The sequence below is a fragment of the Schistocerca americana genome, chromosome 8, assembly GCF_021461395.2.
Source record: "Schistocerca americana isolate TAMUIC-IGC-003095 chromosome 8, iqSchAmer2.1, whole genome shotgun sequence".
Taxonomy (NCBI): Eukaryota; Metazoa; Arthropoda; class Insecta; order Orthoptera; family Acrididae; genus Schistocerca; species Schistocerca americana.
Genome location: NC_060126.1, coordinates 109,792,066 through 109,816,430, shown reverse-complemented (window position 1 = coordinate 109,816,430; position 24,365 = coordinate 109,792,066). Strand labels below are relative to the sequence as shown.

General features: G+C 40.5%; 1 protein-coding gene across 9 annotated transcripts in view; it reads right to left on the bottom strand.

The window, feature by feature from the left end:
- Positions 1-5,051: 5,051 nt before the first annotated feature.
- Positions 5,052-24,365, bottom strand: part of LOC124545181 — a 90,329-nt gene continuing 71,015 nt past the window's right edge. For all 9 annotated transcript variants that reach the window (XM_047124031.1, XM_047124035.1, XM_047124034.1 and 6 more), the window contains 2 exons: positions 10,605-10,664; positions 5,052-5,509 (listed from right to left, as the gene is read on the bottom strand). In XM_047124031.1, coding sequence (XP_046979987.1) covers positions 5,210-5,509; positions 10,605-10,664 — 360 coding nt within the window. In that variant the 3' untranslated portion in view covers positions 5,052-5,209. The remainder of the gene's footprint in view (positions 5,510-10,604; positions 10,665-24,365) is intronic.

Genomic DNA, 24,365 nt, shown 5'->3' with positions numbered 1-24,365 from the left:
CAATATCATGGCCAAATAATAGTCAAATTAATCATCTTTGAAGTTTGATTAGCTGTGAAAGGGCAAGCAGGAGTGGTCAGAACAACCAGTCTACTGGCACGAGGATTTTTGGGGAGTCACAAACATTTTTAAAACATGAAAACCATTCCAGCAACATCCCTGGACTTGGAAAATCAGTTTTGTACACTCGTATCATTACAGTTGTTTTGGCTGCAGTTTTGGCATTTTTAAAACAAGACTTAACTGTCATATGTTGTTCCATTTTAAATTACAGTGAAAAATAATAAACATGGACCGTTGCAGACCTCATGTACTATCTACAGATTGTTGCCAACTGTTACGAAAAAAATACTGTTAGCAACATGAAACCGCAGTCTACAAAGTTCCATAACTTGTCAACATTATTTTCCTAAAAACGTCAATCATGTAGAGTATACAGATTTTTCTAAAAAGTTTCATATGGGTTACAAATGTTTGGATCCACCTCCATCATGCTCTCACATCTCACCAGCAAGTCTCTTGTATCTTGGGGGTTGCTGAATTTTGGCGAATTCAGCTGCTTTTCGAGACCACAAGTGTAAAAGCCAATGGTGTAAACTGTATTTGTACATACATATTGCAACATGGCAGAGAAGGATAATATTAACTTCGTCGGTTGATACCAAGTCAACCAGGATATCTAATGCCACAGTCACGCTTCTGATTTACACATTGCGAACATTGGCTAATTTGTGTATCCATATGCTTTACTCTCATGTGATCTTTTATTCAACTTATATTGCTCATTTATGTAATTTTAATGACATATTCAATGTTGTACTGCAAATTAATTGTCTGAAGAAAATTCTTACTATTGTCAACATGTTTACATTTATGGAATCGAACTGTATCACTATCTCACATCAAAAGTTGTAAGTGAACTGAACACGCTTTACACACAAATACTGTAATTATGTTAATATTAAATTGTCTGTTGTAGTTTGAATGTCATTAAAAGATAAATTAAGATCATCATTTTAAAATCTAATGTGGTACAATTTCATGCAAAGATTATAATTTATTCTTAAATATTGTTTTAACTTATGAGCCCTTATAATGTACAGACATCGTTCATGTGTGAAATTTTATTCCAAAATTACAACTTTTAATTGATATCAATTAATATTGCGCATTCGATAAGGTAATGTTATACTTTTGATTATTGTAAAATTTTCAAGATGAGGTGGCAGTGACCATGTGACACAGTCTTTAGGTAGTTATGAACCAGTCTTTGTACAGGCAGTCTTTGGACAAACTTTGTGGGGTTTTGATAATACATACAAAGTTAAAAAAACGAATGCACTGACTTAGTTCCTAAGTAGTTAGCATGTTACCACAGTATTCTGATGTGCATGTACAGAGCCCAGTTAGAATGAGGTATCACAGAAGTGAAGGTGATTCACAAACTACCACCTTGCGACAACAAAAGCCACATTTAAGTTGAATATGATTTAACAGTATGGTTAAAATACCACAGCATCATTTTACACCACACATACCAACATCACATGTAAGTGCTATGCAACATCACTAGAAGCATTTGAGTTCTCTAAGCAGAGCTGATTGTAAGTGATAAAAGAACTATTGGAATCAACTGCTCTTTACCACCTTAGCAATTGTGATCTCATAAGTTTCTTGGCAGGACTGATTAATGATGAGCTTCCAGGCATTCAACCAATCTGTTGTTCCATATAATATACACTATTTTGACCCCTGATAATGTTACTGAGGATCTACATCACCACAAACTGATGTGTACCACATATTGTATGAACTTAGCATTTCCTACATGGAGCTGACTACGAGAACAGTTGGGGAGAGATGCGGCATCAGTGACACGCCTCAAATATAACCATGAAAAGAAATACAAGTATTATAGTACTATTACCAAATTTCTGGCCCGCATAATTAAGGAGTGTATCAAAATTAAGATATCAGAAATACTATATTAATATACCGCTGGCCATCACATCCACCAGAACTGGGAAATGCTGAGAGAATGTGTGTTTCATGGAATATCAGTGTGGGATTTTAAAAATATGACAGCATAAAGCACACAATGGTGTTGGGGATCGAACTCATGATCAACAATAAAGAGCAGTGTGGGAACAACAATAGTTCACTCTTGGTTGAAAGGCAGCCAACAAGTACGTGTAACATTACAACTTGCAGCACCTGAAAAAGAACACTGCATTCTTCTTCTTCTTCTTCTTCACTCCCAGGGATTAGGCTAACTGCCTTTTCTGTCTCCAAAGGTTATTATTGACCCAACCTCATTTTGAGGCTACCTGGGTTTCTTCTTCTTCTCATACTGTATCAACAGTTGTTTCACCAGTCTTTCTTTTGGTATTCTATCTACACGCTCTTTCCATTTATTTCTATATTTCTCTATTGTGTTGTTTGGCCCTTCAAATTTCAGTTATTCTCTTATCTGTCCTTTTTTATTTGGTCTTGGTATGTGCAACATGTCACTGTTCTTAGAAATCTCATTTCAGATGCTCTTATCCGTCCTTGTGAGAACCATTGATCTTGACAATTGCCTTATATGGTTTAGAGAAACCAAGTTCACGAGTAGTGGAGGAGAGGGAGAACCTATTACAGAAATAGTTTACACTGGTCCAGTTCACATGCTTGCCCAAGGATTGCCAGACAGGTACATATACAGGTGTCCAAGCAGCTGATGTAGGGGCAGTCTTGCAGCCAGACCATAGTGTACACATTTGTACTGCACCAACTGAAAGCACACTGCCAGGGATGGTCAAGCAGCTCACAGGTGCACAGAATGCATGCAAGAGGGGTATCTGGCAAGTGGCCCATAGTACCTGTGCCAGCCTGCAGGCATGATGACAAGTGCCCTTGCCCCAATGGACAGCACTGGAAGAGCCTGTGAGGGAATCATGCAAAATGTAAATAAGGTGTTTGAGACAGAGAGAGAGAGAGAGAGAGAGAGAGAGAGAGAGAGCGAGCAAGCAAGCAACAGTATTAGGAGAAACAGTATTAGGCACAAGAGAACACATACATCCACAGGAAACTGGACGGAAGGAAACAGGAGCCAGGAGAGGAAGAGATGAAAGAGAATACTGAAGCTCAGCGGTTGTCTTCTCTCCTTTGTTTACCTTTCGAACTTGCTGTGTGTGGGCTTCCTTCTTCTCCCTCTCAGTTCAAAGCTTCTTGCACATCTTCTACTTGCATCAGATGAGCTGCAGTCACCCAGGTGGGGGGCACAACAATAAGTGCACACATAAAGAATGATTAACAACTAAATTATGAAAAAGATAGACTGCTACTCACTGCCTAGAGGAGGTGTTGAGTTGCACACAGGCACAATGAAATGACCGCTAAACATTTAAGCTTTCAGACAAAAGTCCTTCTTCAGAAATAGTAAATACATATGTTTACACAATCACAACTCGCACAAATGAGTCGGGTCACAGTTACCATAGACAGTGGTCATGTGTGTTGTGTTGTGTGTGTGTGTGTGTGTGTGTGTGTGTGTGTGTGTGTGTTTTTTTTCAACTTCCAATGAAGGACTTTTCTGTCTGAAAGTTTAATGTTTAGCAATCTTTTCATTGTGTCAGTCTGCAACTGAGTGCCTCCTCTATGTAATGAGTGCCAGTCTATCCCTTTTTATATTGTCATTATTCTATCTTGTACCTTTCCTTGTTTAGTTCACAACTACTATGAGATATGGAGTGCACAAAATTTCATTTACGGTCAGTTTTTTTCTGCTTTCTAAATACTGAATCTTTTTCTGAGAGTTGTGTTTTAGTTTTTCTGGCAAAAAATTTCAGTCAAACTGTTTTGTTCAGAGTGTAATGATATGTAAGTCTCATGGGGAGATCGACATTACCTCCCAATGGTTTGGGACATGTGAGGCCAATAAGTCACAAAGCGATTTATTTCTTTTATGCACATTTTCCTTCACCTTTACGTGGACTAGAGGGCAACAAATGCAACCTGTTTATTGATTTAATGGATCCAAATATGAGCTATAGACATACTGACTATCATCAGATTAGTAAATACTTATAATGAACTTTCATACAAAAACATATCCATTACTCAGTTCCAAGAAAATACTGTTTAACAGCTAACAGGTGCTGGTAACAATGCTCTTGATATTCCTAAGCAAGTATAGCAGGAAAATTCCAACAGGAAAGACAGATACAGATCACGTAAGTGTTATCACGGATTTAACAGTGAATCACAAATATGCAATAAGCAAACCTCCACAGTTTTTGTTGAAATGTCTGGCCTGTGAGAAATTCTGAATTTCTTCTTCAAAGTGCATAATTTGTGATGGGATTAGCAAGATGATACAGTTCAAAATAATTTGATCTAAAAAACTTAATTTAATTTTTGTGGTAATTCCTGTGTAAAATCTAAAACAATGATAAAAAGAATACAGTGTTTCCTGAACAGTTAGTACATTCACAGAGTTTGTTGTGAGCTTGATAGATTGCAATGCACTACAGTCCACATTGTGCTACACTGGACCCAGAATTGAACAGTCCACACACTGTTACATGGTATACTAGTCCCATAAGGGTATGTCTGTATGATGCCATTTTGCCCATGTGCACTCACAGATACATGAAAACAAAAGTGCATGCAATGAAACCAGTGGAAAGATGCAATTCTCATGTTCTCATGCAGGCCATGTTCATGTGTTGTCTCATTGTTGAAATGTCTGCTATTGATCACCTTCTTTGCTCAGCAGTTGATGCTGTGTTTACTGTGATTGTCTGCAAATTGCACAAGAATGTCACTGTAAGATTTCAATTTTTTAATTGGGAAACAGGACAGCTGTATCTCTAAGCATGACCCTGTCATGCAAAATGCAATTTTCTGTAGAGATACAGCTAGAAATAACACTTTGTAACCTGGTAACTTGCTTCTTCATGTACCAGTCTGAGATATTTGTCTTGTGTTTTACAACAAAGCATTTCAGTTGATTGATTATTGTTGGATGTATGAATCACATATGGGACATTCTTAGTGGTTACATTAAGTTAGCTTTGATTAGGTAACTCCTACTTTATTTCATAAAAACATTATTTCAACAACATATACACATACAGATTTTTTTACAAACATAAAAAATAAAATAAATTAGGATACCTCATACAACACACAGTCTATCATTACAGTAAAGGAAGTATCGTCCACATTAACGATTGTCTTCCTCCATGTCCTCTCTCTCAATTTCTAATAATTTCCTTAGGAGCTCCACTTGTGCCACCTTTTTTAACCTTTCAGACTTGAGCCGCCTCAATTTCTGTGCAATTAATCTGCCAAAGTGTGAATATTCATCAGATTTCACTCGAGCATACTCTCTTCTAATAATTTCATATGCTGCTTCCTCTAAGCTGTACCTCTCTTCCCATTTCCTCTTTTTTGGAGTCAAATGTGAACGTGATTGGACAGGCCTAACCAAATCAACTCTTTTGGCTTCGTTTTTTGCTCCAACCTGCAGGCAAGGTATCATATTGTACATCACAATGTAGTACATGTCTCCATAATGATGCTATTGAGTGTGCAAAATGATGTAGTAATGTAGCATGAAATGAACAGATATGAAGATAGTCATAAAAAAAATTACATTGTGGCTGTACCTAAGACATTCACCAACAAATGTGCTGTAAAGATATACCTGTATTTCACACATTAAACATCATACAGCCATTTTCTTCAAAATCAGTCAAAATCACCTTTTGGATCAATGGATGCTGAGGATGTTAGTTCAGGAGAGGTAATGGTACAATCTTGGAGAAACATAACTTGCCCTGATACAGGTCTGATGTCTATGCCATGTATTCCAGGGCTTATCTGTGTCTTTGAAAAATGATAATGCAGGAAAATCAAACCAATTAAATCCATGATATTCTTCCACCCCATTTCCACCTTGCCTATTTTGGGATCTTTCACACTATAGCTAGAGTCACAAACAATAGTGATCGAATTTAGGCTTGTTCCGCACACGTACGTCATGCATTCTCCGACAACCTGTGGGTGTTCAGTAACGTTTGCAGCACTCTGCTATGAATGCCATAGCTAATGAGACCATTACAAGTGACTGTAGCGAATTGTTTAGTGAATTTCTGCCCTACTTGTCATCGCTGATGGTGGTGGTAAGTGACAATTTCTGCATAAGCAAGCGAGGCACATAATTTGCAGGATTTCAAGTTCAAAGGACATGCATGCACATACCACAACTGTTACTTGGAACTGGCAACAATGCAATTCCCATCTGTGCCTCGACATGTGAAAACCACCATAATTTGTGGATCAGATATAGCGGTAATAAGAAAGGAGTTCTTGTAGTCTTCAATAAATTATAGTGTCCATTCTTTCAAGTCAATAGGCCTCACCACTGCCAATAAGTTGCCTGGAACACCAAAACAACACAGAACACAAGGACACACACATGAGCAACAGCTGGTCACAATTACCTGTTGTCAGCTAAAATGTGCACAAGATTGCCACAAAGCTGACAATGCTCTTTCAAACATTTTTAAATGCTTTTGTTGAGAAAGAAAAGCTTCCCCATTATTATTTGTAATTTGTTATGTGAAGGGCTAGTTAAGCAAGTGAGATATACACACTGTTTTGACAGGTGTAAAGATTTTCCTGAGTTAATCGATTTATTATTACATGACTGTTAAGGAATGATAAATGAGAGTGATGGGTCTGGTAACATTACTTTGTTAGTTTTTAAGTGGCCATTTCAAGAAGTTCACAGGAAAACTGAAAAAGCCTTGGGCCTAATACCATAAGTTAAGTATGTAGTCAATGAACATTGCGGTTTAAACTGACTATTCTTAAGGAAAAGTTGAGTTTTTGCAGAACGACCATGAGCTAAGATCCGGAAACCAGATCTACCAGCGAGGGGTGGTATAGCATCGCCACTATTTTCCAGCACAGTGTTACTCAGTAAAATAGTGACACTGGCACAGCTATTGCAGAAGGTCCACCTCTGGGATCGTTTCCGCTGCAGCCAGCTTTCTGCCCTGGAGAGTTTCTGTTAGTGACAACGGCGGTGCAGCTGCTAAACTACCTATACCTGGCTGACATTCGCTCTACACCCCCATTCACAAGGTCAGATACTATTGCTAAGAGTAGTCTTCCTCTACAAAGATCACACAGGATACAACACCTTCTGGTGTGTCCTGCTTGGAGCTGCAGAGCTGTGCCCAGATGGCACATGCACTGCCACATACTCTGCACATCTGCATTTCTCCCAACCCTCTGGCATTACAGCAGGCTGTGGGCAGCCTGCCACATCAGCGCCTCCCACTCACTGCCTTCAGTACATGCCTCAGACGGCATTACCACCAAGGAGTGCCACTAAGAATGTTGTTTCTTCTTCAATAAAATGTATGATCACGTGCCTCTGAGCAATTATCAGTCATTGTCCTGACAACGATCCCTTGTCTCAACTCAATCCTGCCACAGTAGAGGTCATTCACCCCAGTCCTCTACAATATGTCTGAAATGAGTTGAATGCAGACGCTATTAATGGGGAAATAATTGAATTCAGAGAGGTGGAAACAACATGTGAATAGAATGAAAGTCAAAAGACTGCCAAGAAAGTTCTGAACTAGAACATAAAAGGCAGGTGAGATATAGGTCAGCCAAGGAAATTATGGACTTAAACATTGTAAAAGAAGAACAAGCATATACCTAATCTCTGCATGTAAGACAGTGATGAGAAATTATAACCTCCTCAGTCTCTATGTAGCATATATGTTACATCCAAATTTTATTTTTTACTGGGTCAGGGAATCAAGCAAACTTGCTATGTCTAATTATAGCTTTTACTTAACACAATGTGCTTTCACCACATCACTTTTTCATCTCTGCATGTTCTCAGTAGCTAGCAGCATATGTTGAAAAAAGCTATTTATCACAGTGTCAGTACAGTTTCGAAAAATAAAGGTACATTATGTTTGTTTCCAGTAATTTTGGACTAAAATGTGTTTAGATCATGCCGCAATATGCTAATGTATCCTAAGCTATCAAATAAGTGATTGTTTATTTCATCACAATAAAGAAAAATGGGACTACATTTGGTAATGACTTATATTTTCTCATTCCAGTGATGTTGTTTTCATTATTTTTAGGTGTTTAATACTGACTTCCCCAAGTATTGCAAACATTTCACTCATTTTATAACCTTAATGGTATTCACTTTGAACATGTTCTAAAATTCTGTGACTCACTTAAGTTTTTTAAATTTAGTATTTTATTCTTATTTTGCCCAAGAGTAATGCATTAACCACCAATATAAACTTTACAAAATCTAAGCTCAGGACTGAGGAAATTAAGTAACCCTGTTCAGAACATTTCACACCCACATGAACTTTGAGTCTTCCAAACCTGGGTCAGTTGTAATGGTATGTTGCATACTACACAATAATTCTGATCAATACAGTTACCAATATGTATGCTCCTCCAGAACATTTTGATAGTGATGACATAAAAGTTTGTATAATTGTTTCTGGCTATTATTGTGAACATGAAAACTGGTATGAGTGACAATTAAGTATGAAAATACCATTGCAGCTGCAAAAAAATGAACAGGAGGCTTTTATGAGTTATTTTGTAAACAAAGGCCATGTTCCATAATTATACTTCATTCAATGAACACCAATGTAGAATAAATTTGCAATTTCTTAATGAAAAACCAAAAAATCAAATAAATAATTTTCCGTAAGGGGAAAAATGCTAAAAATTGTCTACCTTACTGAAATTTCATTGTTGCTTTATATTAGGCTCACATTATTCTGTTCACTGGTATTGCTGTCACATGATTGCTGCTTCCTGAATTTCTGGGCATTTCCTCATTCAAACTAAAGCAAATATCAAATTTTTGGTGCATAAATTTCATCTGTAGATGCCCCAATTTTCACAGACTCCTTAACCTTCTTCATCTCCTGCTGGTAGCTGTTCCTTAAGTTATTTGTTTCCTTTACAACTGTTGCTTTCTGAAATGCAGTTAAATTTCTTCCTCTTTCTCCACAACTTGGGCTCATTCAACTTCCCCCTCACATCTCTTGGCCAGCTTTTCCTTTAAGACATGGTGATAAATCCTTCCAAACACATTTCCTGTTGCTTCAGGAAATAAACCAACTCAATAATAAATGTGTAATGTCAGTTTTCAGCTGCCTGGTTGGTCCATCTGTTGCCTCACCCCACACACACCTTTGTGGACTCTTCAGTTTGGTGCCAAATAAGATGGACTGTACAAACAAGTCAGACAATACACATGTTCTGGCCACTGGTCTTCTGATAGACTGCTCAGACTTAATCGACAATCCTGCCAGAGCTTGTTTGGGGCCTTCAGAAGGGTACTGATAAATAATGTCACTGGTCCTACAAGACCAATCCATTTTCTTGGAATATTTCTGGAGGAGAAATTTCCCATATTTGTTGTATCCATTTTCTCATATTATTTGAAACAAAAACAATGACATTTATTATTTTCTAATTTCCAAATGACTGGAAATTAATTTTGAATCAGTTTACTATTGATGTCATTGTCATATAGTGAGATATTTATGATAACAAGTAAATATTTTGATGTGCCTTGATGTAGAATGGGTGAACTACTGTAGAGCTCTGTGTTTCATGCCCATTACTCAAATTGCAGATGTCCATCTGGTGTCAAATTCCAATATTTTAACGTGATTGTAATTGTAAAGTTGAGGTGGAATGGAAAAAAATATGCCTATGACGGTGATCCTGACAACAGAGTACTAATTCTTTTTCTTGTGCCTTTGTTTGGAATCAGCACAGGCTCGGCATTGTTATGTATGGATTTGACAATGTTAGTTTAAGGGGTGCCAGGGTGACCTTCCTGTCACCATCCCATTACCCCCCAGGACAAAATATATCTATCCCAACTGTCTGTGTGTAATGTTTTTCTTGTGAAAATGAGCAAAGTCTTCCAAGATCTTTGTGAATCATGTAACTGAGGTAGTACTTTGGTACCAGCCTGGTATTCATCTAGCGGGATGTGGAAAACTGCTTGAAAACCACATCTATGCTGGCCTGCATTACGACGCCCGTCATCAATCCGTTGGATGGATTCAATCTGGGGTGGGTGCATCTCCCCGTCCTGGAAGTCGTGCCTTAACATGCACTGCTATCTGGGCAGGTACGCTGAGGACATACAATCTGTCATGTTTCCACTAATTCATGTGAATCTTCAAGATGTTGAATGGGAAACTGGTGTCCATTGATCAAAAGCACAGCTGGAGCAATCTTTGCAAGATGAAGACCTCATGAAGAGAATTAATTTTTGCAATTAGACCTAGCAAAAATTTAAGAATATTTTACTTGTTCTACGATTTTAAGTTTCCTGATGAATTGGCATTCAAAAATGGTGGAGTGGAAGAGAGGCACAACAACAATTGTCAGAGTGCTAAAAATCCATATCAAATGCATTCAGTTGACCGAAAACAATGTTTGAATGTTAATCTTTGTTGAGGTATTGTATATTCAAAGTACATAGAGCCAACTTTAAATGATATATAAGTAATAAAAAATAAAACTTGTATTACCTTTCTCTTAACATGTAATTTGAAATCACGTATGGTAAGAACTTCAGGAATTTCCATTTTCTGTAAAAGTGAATGTTGATTAGATTAACAGTGCTTCATTCACAACACATTATGTATGTACACACACACACACACACACACACACACACACACACACAGTTAATTTAACTCCTTTTGTAAAAAGAAATTTATATTCTTATTACTTATTTATGAACTGGCACAGTCACAATGAACAGATATACTACTGCTGGCACCAATATCATACTTACTAGCAATCCTAATAAATAATATGCTTGGTCTTTAATTCAGTACTAAATATTAAATCTATAGTGATTAACAATTCCAGTTCTTTAGGCAGAGCTTTGCAGAACACAGCTACTTACCAGTCACAGCTTGTCACTCATTCCATCCCTGGTCTTTCCCATCCTGCACTGCTAGTTTGCGATATTTTTATGTATTTGGTTGTTTATATTCTTTCACAAATTCAACAAACAGACCAATTTTTCAAATAATGCACTTATGGGTACCAATGCTATACAACCCTATTTTTAAGTGTGTTGATGTTTTATTTTGAAAATGCTATATTCATTAATTTATTTCAGCTACACCTTCAGTTTATTAATGCAGCTGTATTCCAATCTTAGTTTGATGTTCAATTTATGCACAGTCAGTTTCAAGACTATGTAATCTCATCATCAAATACTCAAAAAAAGATATATAATCAGCCTCATCACAATTCTGACCATTTCTGCTCATATCTTCATACTCCCTCTCTTGGTCTACCACCACATTCTCTCCTCCCTCTCTCTGTGTACCAGATTCTGAAGCAATATTCCAATCATAAGCCATAAATACACGTTTCCTGCTTTCTATAAAGCTGATGGCAAGGAAAAAACAAAAGAGCACATTGTTTTTGTCTGAAATTATACAAAAGGAAAACGAATATATATGTGAGACACAATTTATCTAATGAAACTCATGGCAAGAAAGAAAATGAAACCTCACATTTTTACAGTACAGCACATCAGTTTCTTTCTTGCCAGCACACTGTTGCTTAAACAAGTATATAGTGTCTATCTGGATATTTATTAATGTATCATATAAAAATATGAAGGAAATCTGTCAAGAACTTTTGAGATTTTTCGCAACAATGTTTCCCCTTTATATATCACATACATATATATATATTTATATACATAATATGTTAAAAAATATGTAGCCTATGTCAATCCAAAGGTTCATTAGAGTATCATGTAAAAGTCTGAAGTAAATCGGTCAAGTTCTTTAGACATTTATGAATGTGTTGTCTCCATACATTAGTATAGATAAATAATAATGAGCATGAAAAATACAAACAATACACAGAGGTGGTGGTGGTGGTGGTGGGTTTAAAGTTGGAAGGGACCAAACTGCATGGTCATTGGTCCCTTGTTCCAGTGCACCAAGTCCATGGTTTAAAATGGAAAACATACAAGAGACACCACAGGAGGTCAGGACCCCGACATACAAGAAACAGGCATAAGAGCTTAAAACAGTGGAGCAGATGACCAGGACTGGCTGATCATGAGAATAAAATAAAGGATGAGCCAGCCACTCTGTTCCACATTAAAATCTCTAACCTAAAAGGACTAGGATAGAAAGCACTGGGAGACAAAAAACAGGAAGTAAAACTTAAACTGAAGAATAAAAATTAGCATCACATATAAAATATAAAACGAAGTTAGCCATGGAGGCATCGTCTCCTAAAATAGAAGCAAGGGTGTCAGGGAGATTAAAATACCATCTCAGAGTGGCGAGATATGGACAGTTCACCAAAATGTGGGCCACTGTCAAGCGGGAGCCGCAGTGACAACATGGCGGGACCTCACGACAGAGAAGATAGCCATGCGTCAGCCAAGTGTGGCAGCAGAGGACCACAGAGTCCCTGCGAGAAGCCCGCAGAGAAGACTGCCACTCATTTGTGCTCTCCTTGATGGCATGGAGTTTATTGGGGGTAACTAAGCTGCGCCATTCAGCATCCCAAATCCCGAGAACTTTGCGGGCGTAACGCCGAACGGAGGACAGGTTCTGGTATGACAATCTCCAGAAGCAGCTTATGAGTGGCCTGTTTGGCCAGGCTGTCAACAAGCTCATTTCCCGGGATTCCGACATGCCCCGGGGTCCATACAAAGACTACTGACCGACCAGATTGTTAGAGGGCATAAACAGACTCCTGGATGGAAACTACCAGGGGATGGCGTGGGTAGCACTGATCAATGGCCTGTAAACCACTCAGCGAATCACTGCATACCATGTAGGACACACCGGGGCAGGAACGAATATGCTCAAAGGCACGTGAGATGGCCACCAGCTCGGCAGTGAAGACACTGCAGCCATCCGGCAAGGAGAGCTGTTCGATATGGGCCGAGTGAGCATAGGCAAAGCCTACACAACCATCTACCAGGGAGCCATCAGTATAGATGACTTCAGAATCTCGGGATTCATCAAGGATGGATATGAAGTGACTGCAGAGTGCCTCAGGAGGAACAGAGACCTTACCGCGTGACAGGTCCAGCCATAGTTTTGGCCGAGGCACACGCCATGGAGGCATTGGTGTATGGGCCCGACGCTGGAAAGGTAAGGACTCAAGTTCCACCAATAGGGAACGAACACATACAGCAATCATTATCCCTGACTGGGGACGCCGTTCCGGAAGAGGAACCACAGAGCTCGGGAACAAAAGAATAGTTCGGCTGCTGAGGAGAGCTATGGATGTGCACTGCATAGTGAGCGAGCAGTTGGCAGCGCCTGATGTGCAATGGAGGGACTCCAGCCTCCACTAGGAGACTGTCCACTGGACTCGTTCAAAAAGCGCCTGTCGCTAAACAGACCCCGCAGTGATGCACAGGATCAAGCAGTTTTAATGCCGAGGGTGCTGACGAACCATACACGATACTCCCATAGTCGATATGCGACTGAACTAGGGCTTTGTAGAGCTGCAGCAACATAGAGCAATCTGCCCCCCAAGTGGTGTTGCCCAGGCAGCGGAGGGCGGTGATACGCCACAAGCACTTTCGCTTAAGCTGACGAATGTGGGGGAGCCATGTTAGTCGGGCATCGAAAACCAGTCATAAAAAGCAATATGTTTCGACTATCCGTAGTAGATGGCCATCAAGGACAAGGGCTGGGTCAGGGTGGACTGTCCATTGCGAACAGAAGTGCAAAACGCAGGTCTTGTCTGCAGAGAAGTGAAACCCATGGTCGAGAGCCCATGACTGCGCTTTCTGAATGGCTCCCTGTAGTCGGCGTTCAGCAACACCAATGGTTGAGGAACTGAAATAAAGGCAGAAATCATCAGTGTATAAGGAGGGCGACACTGACGGCCCTACAGCTGCTGCTAGGCCATTTATAGCGACCAAAAATAGTGGAACGCTCAATACAGAGCCCTGTGGAACCCCATTCTCTTGGATATGGGAGGAGCTAAAGCAGCCTCCTACTTGAACACTGAAGGTACGGAAGGAGAGAAAGTTCCGTATAAAAACTGGGAGCGAGCCACGGAGGCCCCACTCACGCAGCATGGCAATGATGTGGTGACACCAGGTCGTGTCATAGGCCTTCCGTAAATCAAAAAAGACGGCGACCAGATGTTGGCGCCTAGAAAATGCCATGCGGACGGCAGACTCAAGGCACACCAAATTATCTGTCGTTGAGTGGCCTCGGCAGAATCCACCCTGGAATGGAGCCAGAAGGCCCCGAGACTCCAGGAGCCAACACAACCACCTGCTCACCATTCGTTCAAGTAGTTTGCAGAGAATGTTGGTGAGGGTAATGGGACAGTAGCTGTTCACCTCCAGTGGGTTCTTGCCAGGTTTCAAAACGGGGATTACGGTGCTTTCCCACCACTGCGACGGGAATTCACCCCCAACCCAGATATGGTTGTAAAGGTCTAGGAGGCATCACTGGCAGTCCACCGAGAGGTGTTTCACCATCTAACAGTGGATGCGATCTGGTCTGGGAGCCATATCAGGGCAAGCGGCTAGGGCACTTTGGAATTCTCACTCACTGAATGGAACATTGTAGGATTCAGGGTGGTGCATGTGAAACGAAAGGCCAGTAGGTAATTCGCAGGATCAGAACTCTGAGCAAAATGCTCTGCTAAGTGCTTGGCAATTGTGTCAGGGTCAGTACAAACTCCTCATTCAGTGAAAGCGAAAGGACACTGACAGGGGTCTGATAGCCATAGAGGCACCTAATCTTGGCCCAAAACCTGCGATGGAAAGGCACGGAGGCCAATGGTGGAGACATACCATTCCTAGCACAACTGCTTGTGTTGGCGAATGAGGCAGCGGGCCCGCGCACGGAGCCGTTTAAAGGTGATGAGGTGTTCTAATGAGGGATGCCGCTTGTGACACTGGAGCACCCGCCTGCGATCTTTAATCGCCTCAGTGATCCCAGGCGACCACCAAGGCACAGTCCTCTACCGAGGGGATCCAGAAGAACAGGGAATGGCAGATTTCGCAGCACTAACGATGCCAGTGGTGTCTGAGTGAACCACTGCATCAATGACGTCATTGGAAAGAAGCTCAATAGTGGCAACGGAGGAGAACAAGTTCCAGTCAGCCTTATTCATAGCCCACTTGCAGGGGCACCTAGAAGAATGATGCTGTGGCAGTGACAGAAAGATCGGAAATTGGTCACTACCGCACAAGTCGTCGTGCACACTCCACTGGACACATGGTAAGATGCTAGGGCTGCAGATCGAAAGGTCGATGCCCGAGTATGTGCCATGCACCACACTGAAATGTGTGAAGGTACCATCATTTAAAAGGTAAAGGTTGAGCTATACCAATACATGCTCAACGGTGGCGTCTTGGCCTGATGCCACTGATCCACTCCACAGAGGGTTGCCCAGTAACAGAAAATGGGGCGGCAATTGGGCTATCAGCGCAGTCAGGACATGCTGTGGAACATCACCATCCGGTGGAAGATACAGACTGCAGACAGTAACAGCCTGAGGTGTCCACACCCGAACAGAGACAGCCTCTAAAGGTGTTCGTAGAGGGACGGACTCGCTGTGAAGGGAGTGAAGGACGTAGATGCAGACGCCACCAGATATCCTATCATAAGCGGCCCAGTTCCTATAATAACCCCGATAGCCACGGAGGGTGGGGGTTCGCATTGCCAGAACTCAAGTTTCTTGAAGAGCAATGCAGAGGAAAGGGTGAAGGCTGAGAAGTTGTCGGAGCTCAGCAAGATGGTGGAAGAAACCGCTGCAGTTCCACTGAAGGATGACATTGTCCATGGCTGAGAAAGGCGTGAAGGGACGCGGGAGGCAGATTACGCCGTTGGGTCACCTGCTGCCACCGATTGATTACCCGTGCGAGTGACGTCCATTGCGTCCGAGAGTCCTGCGAGATCGAGGTCCTCAGTGGACACAAGAATCTCCACCTCATCCTCAGACGCAGAGCTTGTAGGGGTGGAGTAGGTGCCACCGCAGGTTCATTGGTCTTAGGGGTCTTCACTTTCTCACGCTGTTCCTTTGGTTGCCCTTGCTGGGAGGGCTTTTTTGAGTCAGTCTCTGGGACCGAAGAGGATCACGAAGCTCAACGACCAGTGACCTGTGGCTTCTTAAGCCACTGGTGGGTGACTGCTGTGACACTGGTAGGAACCTGGGAAGAGAGTGACCAAGGGATCCCTTCCGAGCGAGAGAAGCCAAAGAAGACTTACGCTTCTCTGGCTTAGAAGTGGGGACTGGTGTCCCCAGTGGTTGAGGGGGTGCTGCTCCCAAGGTAGGTGGCGCGGGAGCAACAGAGAGAGAAGTGGCCCCCACCATCAAGGGGGCATACTGGATGAAGTCGTTCAAATTTCCGCATAGACTCAGTGTAGGTCAGTCGATCCAGGGTCTTGTATTCCATTATTTTCCATTCCTTCTGTAGGATCTTACAGCCCAGAGAGCAAGGGGGATGGTGCTCTCCACAGTTGACACAGATGGGAGGCGGGGCACATGGAGTATCAGAAATTGCGACATATGAGGCTGGAAGCACAGCAGGAAGACATATGGCCGAACATTTGAAGTACCACATCGGGGGAGGGTTATATTGCTTGACATTACAACAGTAGACCATCACTGACCTTCTCAGGTAATGTGTCAGCTACAAAGGCCAAGATGTAGGCACTGGTGGCAACTTGATGATCCCTCGGACCCCGGTGGATGCGCCGGACGAAATGGACACCTAGTCACTCTACGTTGGCATGCAGCTCGTCATTGGACTGTAAAAGTAAATCTCTGTGGAAAATAATGCCCTGGACCATATTTAAGCTTTTATGGGGGGGGGGGGGGGGGGGTGATAGTAACAGGAACATCCCCCCGCTTCGTACAAGCGAGCAACGCTCGTGACTGGGCATAGGATGCTGATTTTATCAAGATTGACCCTGACCGCATTTTGACAAGCCCTTCACCTCCCTGAACGTGTCCTCTAAATGCTCTAAAAAGAACTGAGGCTTCACACACACAAAGGATTCCCCGTCAGCTATGGTACAGACGAGATACCGGGGCGAATATGTTTCACTGTCACTCATAGCCTTTCGAACCTTCCTTAGTGTGGCCAAGGAGGGAAACGATTTGGGGTCATACACCTTAGCTTTAAAGTTAGCCCTCAAACGCTTAGAGACTGCTGGTGGCTGGCCACCAGCAAGAGATGATGTGCCACACTTCATTGCGTGTCATCCACCCTGATGCCACCTACTCCAACCAAGGGTCCTCCCCATGGGCGCCACCCAGCCACAGCAAGTGCCACCTGGCAGGATGGCCATTGCCGGGAGTCCTGATGCCCCAGGGAAATGGGCATCTACTCCTTAGCATACGTGGGGAGTTAATGGCGCAGGCATCAGTAGAGTGATCCCTGTGTTGTCAGAGGGCCACAACCAACAGGGTACATGGTGGCCCCATCACAACGGACTGGCTACCGTGCTGGATATTAGGTGCAATAAAGTCCATGGTCGTCGCCTCTGCAAAAAGCAACACTGCACAGTGCATAGTGGAAATTGCACCCAGGAACGCATCCTCACCCAAGAGGTGGAGAACGAGCAGAACGGCAATGCGACGACGATAAAGCTGGCTAGAGGTCTCAATGCATGATGGACAAAATGCACCATGTAAGGCGCCCTTCCCCAATTGGCTCGCTCTGCGGAAGAATTTGGAAAGATGGAGGTCAAACCTGAGAGGGGACCACCACATATAGGCCGAAATGTTTGAGACTCCTTTTAGTCACCTCTTACGACAGGCAGGAATACCGCGGGCATATTCTAACCCCCAAACCCATGGGGGGAGCATACAGAGTAATGGAAACTAGACATATGTACTAAACATATGTAGTACATACTGCTTCCTAACAGTTGCATAAGAAGAGCTACACAAAAACATTCTCATCCTAAACATCATACGTAGATTGTGGCAGCACACATCAGTGCCACCTGTCAGCAGTGTAGGTTTCATTTTTCCTCACATACACATACACACATACATACTTGTTCCATACATCATGAATACGAAATTTTGTAATGATGTGGAAAGTGTCACTTTAACGTAAGTTTTCTTTACACAAAATAATTACAGTTACTACTTCATATCTAAAAACTCATCTATTGTGCAGAAGAAGTTGTCATTCAGAAATTCTTTTAATTTGTTTTTAAATGTTGGTTGCTATCTGTCAGACTTTTAATGCTATTTCGCAAATGACCAAAGATTTTTGTGGCAGCATAATTCACCCCTTTACGTGCCAATGTCAGATTTAACCCAGAATAGCAAAGAAAAGTGTTGTAGCTATGCACTTTGCTGTTATTTTTGAATTGGGATGGCTTATTAATAACAAATTTCATAAGTGAATATATGTATTGGGAAGGTACTGTGAATATCCCAAATTCCTTAAATAAATGTCTGCAAGGTGATCTTAGGTGGGCTCCAGCAATTATTCTGATTACACACTTTTGTGCAACGAACACTTTTTCTCTTGATGATGAATTACCTCAAAATATGCCACCATATGAAAGCAGTGAATGAAAATAGGCATAGTAGTCTTATTTACTAATATGTTTATTACCAAAATTTACAATAACCCTAATTGCACAAGTCACTGAACCTAATTGTTTCAGCAGATCATCGATGTGTTACTTCCAATTCAATTTCTCAACGATGCACACATCCAGAAAATTTGAGTTTCTGTCTCAGCAACAGACTTCTGTTGATATTCTATATTTATCAGTGGTAATGTGCCATTTACTGTACAGAATTTTATATACTGTGTTTTCTCAAAATTTAGTGAGATCCATTTTCAGAGAACCACTTAATTATTTTCTGAAAGACATTATTTACAATTCCTTCAGCTGATTCTTGTTTGTTGGGTGTGATTGCTATACTTGCACCATCAGCAAAAAGAACTAACTTTGCATCTTCATGAATATAATGTGGGAAGTCATTAATGTAAATTAAAAAAAGTAAAGGACCCAAGACTGAACCTTGGGGGACACCATTCTTCATATCTCCCCAGTTAGAGGACTGTTGATTTTTGCACACTATCTGCACTGTTAGTTTCAACATTCTGCATTCTTCCAGTTAAATATGAATTAATCCATTTGTACACTTTCCCACTCACACCACAATACTTGAGCTTATCTAGAAGAATTCCACGATTCACACAATGAAAAGCCTTTGAGGGGTCACAATATATCACAAAAAGTGATGTTTGGTTATTCAATGCTTCTAATAATTGATCAGTAAAAGCATATATAACATTTTCTGTTGAAAAACTTTCTGAAAACCAAACTGACATTTTGTTAGTACTTCATTTGTACAAATATGTGATGCTACTCTTTAATACAATATATTTTGAATAAAGCTGTCAGAAATGAGATTGGGCAGTAGTAGTTATGCAATGGTTTAACAATAGCGTATTGTAGTCTATCTGGGAAAAAAATACAACCTGTTTCAGTAAGCTACTACATATGTGGCTGACAACCCTGCTTATCTGTTGGGAACAAGCTTTTAGTACTTTGTTGGTATACCATCAATTCCATGTGAGCTTCTGCTTTTAAGTGAACTTATTATTTTCCTAATTTCAGTAGGAGATGGGTTGAATTTCAATTGCCTCTTCCATATACTGCCTTGCATTATCTAATGAATAGCTGGATCCTATTTGCTCTACAACACTTAGAAAATTATTATCAAGAATGTTTTGTACTTCTGACTTCTTGTTAACAAACATTTCATTGAGTTTGATAGGAATACAGTCTTCCTGTGCTCTCGGCTGCCATGTTTCCCTTTTATCAATATTCCAAATTGTTTAATTTTATTATCAGATGTGCTAATCTCAGACATAATGCACATACTTCTACACTTTTTAATAACTTTTCTTAATACAGTGCAGTAGTTTTTATAATGTTTCAGTGTTTCTGGATCATTACTCCTCCTACCTATAAGATACGTTTCCTTTTCCTGTTTAAAGATGCGTTTATCCCTTTAATAAGCCATGGCTTTTTAGGTGGTTTCTTACAATTATGTTTCACTGTTTTCTTAGGGAAATGATTTTCAAATGTACTCACAAAGGTATCATGAAATAGGTTCCCTGTACACCTAATCCCACTCTGTTGCAAGCTTTCCCTAAAATTTTCAAGTCTTAAATCGTATTGAACGCACTATTTTGGAGGACTGTTTTGCATTACTGTATGGAGCAATGTCAGATACTGTAACTAGCTGTGCATCATAATCAGACAGACCATTCTTAATAGGAAAAGTTTTTATATGATTAAATTTATCTTGGCCTATAAAAACATTATCTATCAGTGTGCCACTTTCCTGTACCACCCAAGTAGGAAAATCAATAACTGACATGAAACTGAAAGAACCAAGTAACATTTCAAGGTCAAGTTTTCTATCTGACTCTTTCAGAAAATCTACACTGAAATCCCCACAAACAATAATTTTCTTCACTCTCTCTGACACATAGCACAACAAAGAATCCAAATTTTTCAAAAATTGCTGAAAATTTCCCAATGGGGACCTATACACAGCTACAATTATAAAAGTACCATTATTTAATTTAAGCTCACAAGCATATGCTTCTATATGTTGCTCTACACAAAATTTGTTAGTTCCCAATTTTTTCACACTATGACAGATTTTAACAGATATCGCAACTCCTCCACGCTCCATAGTGTCTCTACTTACATATGCTGAAAGCTTGTATCCACCTACATTTACCATTTCCATACCTGTAACTATATGATGTTCAGACAGGCATAGTACATCTACTCCACCCTCAGTTTCTAAATCTTCTAAACAAACAGGAAGCTCATCTCCCTTGTTTTTTAATCTCCTGATATTCCGATGCAATATACTAACATTATTTTTCACTGTACCTTTTTGAGAATCTTGTGACATACAAACATTATTTTTCACTGTACTTTATGATAATTTTGTGATATTTTAACATCTCTAATACCTGCCTGTCTGGGCTTCTCATTAAGCTTAATTTCAATCAACTCTTGATGATTGGGCACTGATCTTAGCCTAAAAAAGAGGTACTCCCATGAGTTTCAGTGCCCCCCCACCCTTAAAGATTTTGCTATCATTGCAGCCAATTTACCCTTCCCTTTCCTACTAAGATGCAGGCCATGTCTTGTGAAGTCCCGCCTACCAGTACCATCAACAGGAACCAAACCTATGCCTGACAAAGTAGCCACCCGAAGCAGCTGATCTAGCTCCCTCGTGACAGAGCTGTTCAATTGGGGCCAATCACACTGCGTGAAAGCAGGAACCAAGCCAACATTTGTATGATTCATTGCAGATGCTATTTTTAACAGTTCACATTAAATACAGTAGCCCTGATCCCTATCAATACTGTTCCCCGCTCCACCCAATACCACAACATGATCCTCCTTTGTAAAACCCTTGGACAATGATCCTACATCCTCTGTCACTTGGCTAAGACATCCACTGGGCTTGAAAATACTTGTGACCTGGTACCTGTCACCTAATTTTTTTCTGCAGGATATGGCCCACACCTCTTCGATGGCTACTACCTAACAACAGAACTTCCCTCCTGCTTTCTATTTTTTTGAAACGATTGGTTTCCTAGTGAAAGATTGTTGAGTGCTGACTACACTTACATCCACTTGAGCCTCTTCCTTAGTTGACTGAGGTAGCAAGGCAAATCTATTGTTTGTGCCAATGATGAAATTGTCAGACACTGTTCTCTTCCGTGGCCCCCATTCCTTGATACCACTTCCCACGTCTTCACCCTTCTCCCCCCTTAACATCACCAGTTCTTCCCTAGCACTATTCAATTCGGCCTTATGGGCTCTAATCTTTCCTATCCCTTGAACATACTCTGCAATACCAAGTAATACACCCTTTTGCTTCCCCAATTCCCATGCCACTACATTCCCTGTAATGTAACGATCTGTCACAACAGTTGCACAGAACCACAGAACTAACTTTCCTACATCAGCTCAAACACTTGTCACTCACAGTTGTTTACAATATTTTTCAAAATTTATCTATGCAATAACAGTAATATTATAATAACTACAGATCACAAGAGTCACTAAAGATATGTGGAACACTAATATACGTGTATACTATTAATATAGAAACGTAACGCACTTAAACTAACATTAAAAATCAAAACTTGCATACCTGAAAAATTAGGCAAAGATCGTGTATGTGCAATACGTACATTGCACATTTTGAAAGGAAGTAAAAGATAAAACTTAAAACCTCTAATTCCCTGAGTAGATACGGTGCTACTAAATACATGTGTAATGAAAACAACCTAAATTCTTCACTTAATATTTAAACAAATGTCTTAAAGTTGTACATAAACCTATGTCTGAAGTACATGGAAACCAGCTCTCACGTTATGTTTTTGTTTTTTCAAGAACTACTTTGAAATGAGTGAAACCTTCAATAGATGATATGAAACAGACTCTAATTAACTTCCTTACAGTGTAATATTAACTTAATTGATGGTTATTATAGAATTAATTACTTATCTTCACGAGCTCAATATTCAAGTGTGGCAGCCTGTGCCTTCAAGAGATGCACTTGTATTATTTGACTTCCTGCTACTATAGACAGATGATGGGTGGGCCCTTGTGACACCCTGAGTTCGACAGTTTGGCTGGTATGCACTTGTTACCTTTTAACTACTAAAATACCTAAATTTCTCCTTACTTTTGTTGTTCATTACAATTTGTATTTTGCATTATGATACCTGCAATGGGGTGATTATGAGCCAACTCTATTTTCTGTGTGTACCCTATGATGAGACCTTATAGGCTCAAAAGCAAATGAACATGAATGGACCATCAAACAAAACTGTGTAATACAACTCTATGAAGAAACTGACAATGCTGCAGGAATAAACTGAACAACTGCTGAAAAACACCAATATGGGTGTCCTGATCACCATGGAATCCATGAAATGTCTATAATCATTTTACACATGTTGCTGTTGTGGCCAGTCAAGAGACTGGTTGGATGCAGCTCTCCATGCTACTCTATCCTGTGCAAGCATCTTCATCTCTGAATAAGTACTGCAACTTACATCATTCCAAATTTGCTTAATGTATCCATCTCTTGGTCTCCCTCTACAATTTTTACCCTCCATGCTTCCCTCCAGTACTAAATTGGTAATCCTTTGATGCCCCAAAACATGCCCTACCAACGGATCCCTTCTTCTAGTCAAGTTGTGCCACAAATTCCTCATCTCCCCAATTCTAATTAGTACCTCCTCAATAGTTACTTGATTTACCCATCTAATCTTCAGCATTATTCTGTAGCACCACATTTCAAAAGCTTCTACTCTCTTCTTGTCTACACTCTTTATTGTCCATGTTTCACTTCCAGACATGACTACACTCCATAAAAGTACTTTCCTTGCCATAGCCAGTCTACATTTTATAATCTCTCTACTTCGACCATCAACAGTTACTTTGCTCCGCGAACTGCAAAATTATTCACTACTTTAAGAAAACCCATTCACTACTTTAAGCACCTCATTTCCTGATTGGATTCCCTTAGCATAACCTAATTTAATTCGACTACAATCCATTATCCTAGTTTTGCTTTTGTTGATGTTCATCTAATATCCCCCTTTCAAGACACTATCCATTCCATTCAGCTGCTCTTCCAGGTCCTTTGCTGTCTCCGACAGAATTACAGTGTCATGGGCAAACCTCAAAGTTTTTGTTTCTTCACCATGGATTTTAATTCCTACTCCACATTTTTCTTTTGTTTCCTTTACTGCTTGCTCAAAATACAGACTGAACACCAGGGATCGGCTACAGCCCAGTCTCACTCCCTTCTCAATCACTGTTTCCCTTTTCAACCCCTCGACTCTTGCAATTGCCATGTGGTTTCTGTACAAATTGTAAATAGCCTCTCGCTCTCTGCATTTTATGCCTGCCACCTTCAAAATTTGAAGAAAGTATTCCAGTCAACATTGTCAAAAGCTTTTTCTAAGTCTACAAATGCTAGAAATGTAGGTTTGTCTTTCATTAACCTATCTTCTAAGATAAATCATAGCATCAACATCGCCTTGCGTGTTCAAACACTTCTATGGAATCCAAACTGATCTTCCCAACGGCAGCTTCTACCAGTTTTTCCATTCGTTTGTAAAGAATTCGTGTTAGTATTTTGCAACCATAACTTATTAAACTGATGGTTCAGTTATTTTCACACCTGTCAACACCTGCTTTCTTTGGGTTTGGAATTATATTCTTCTA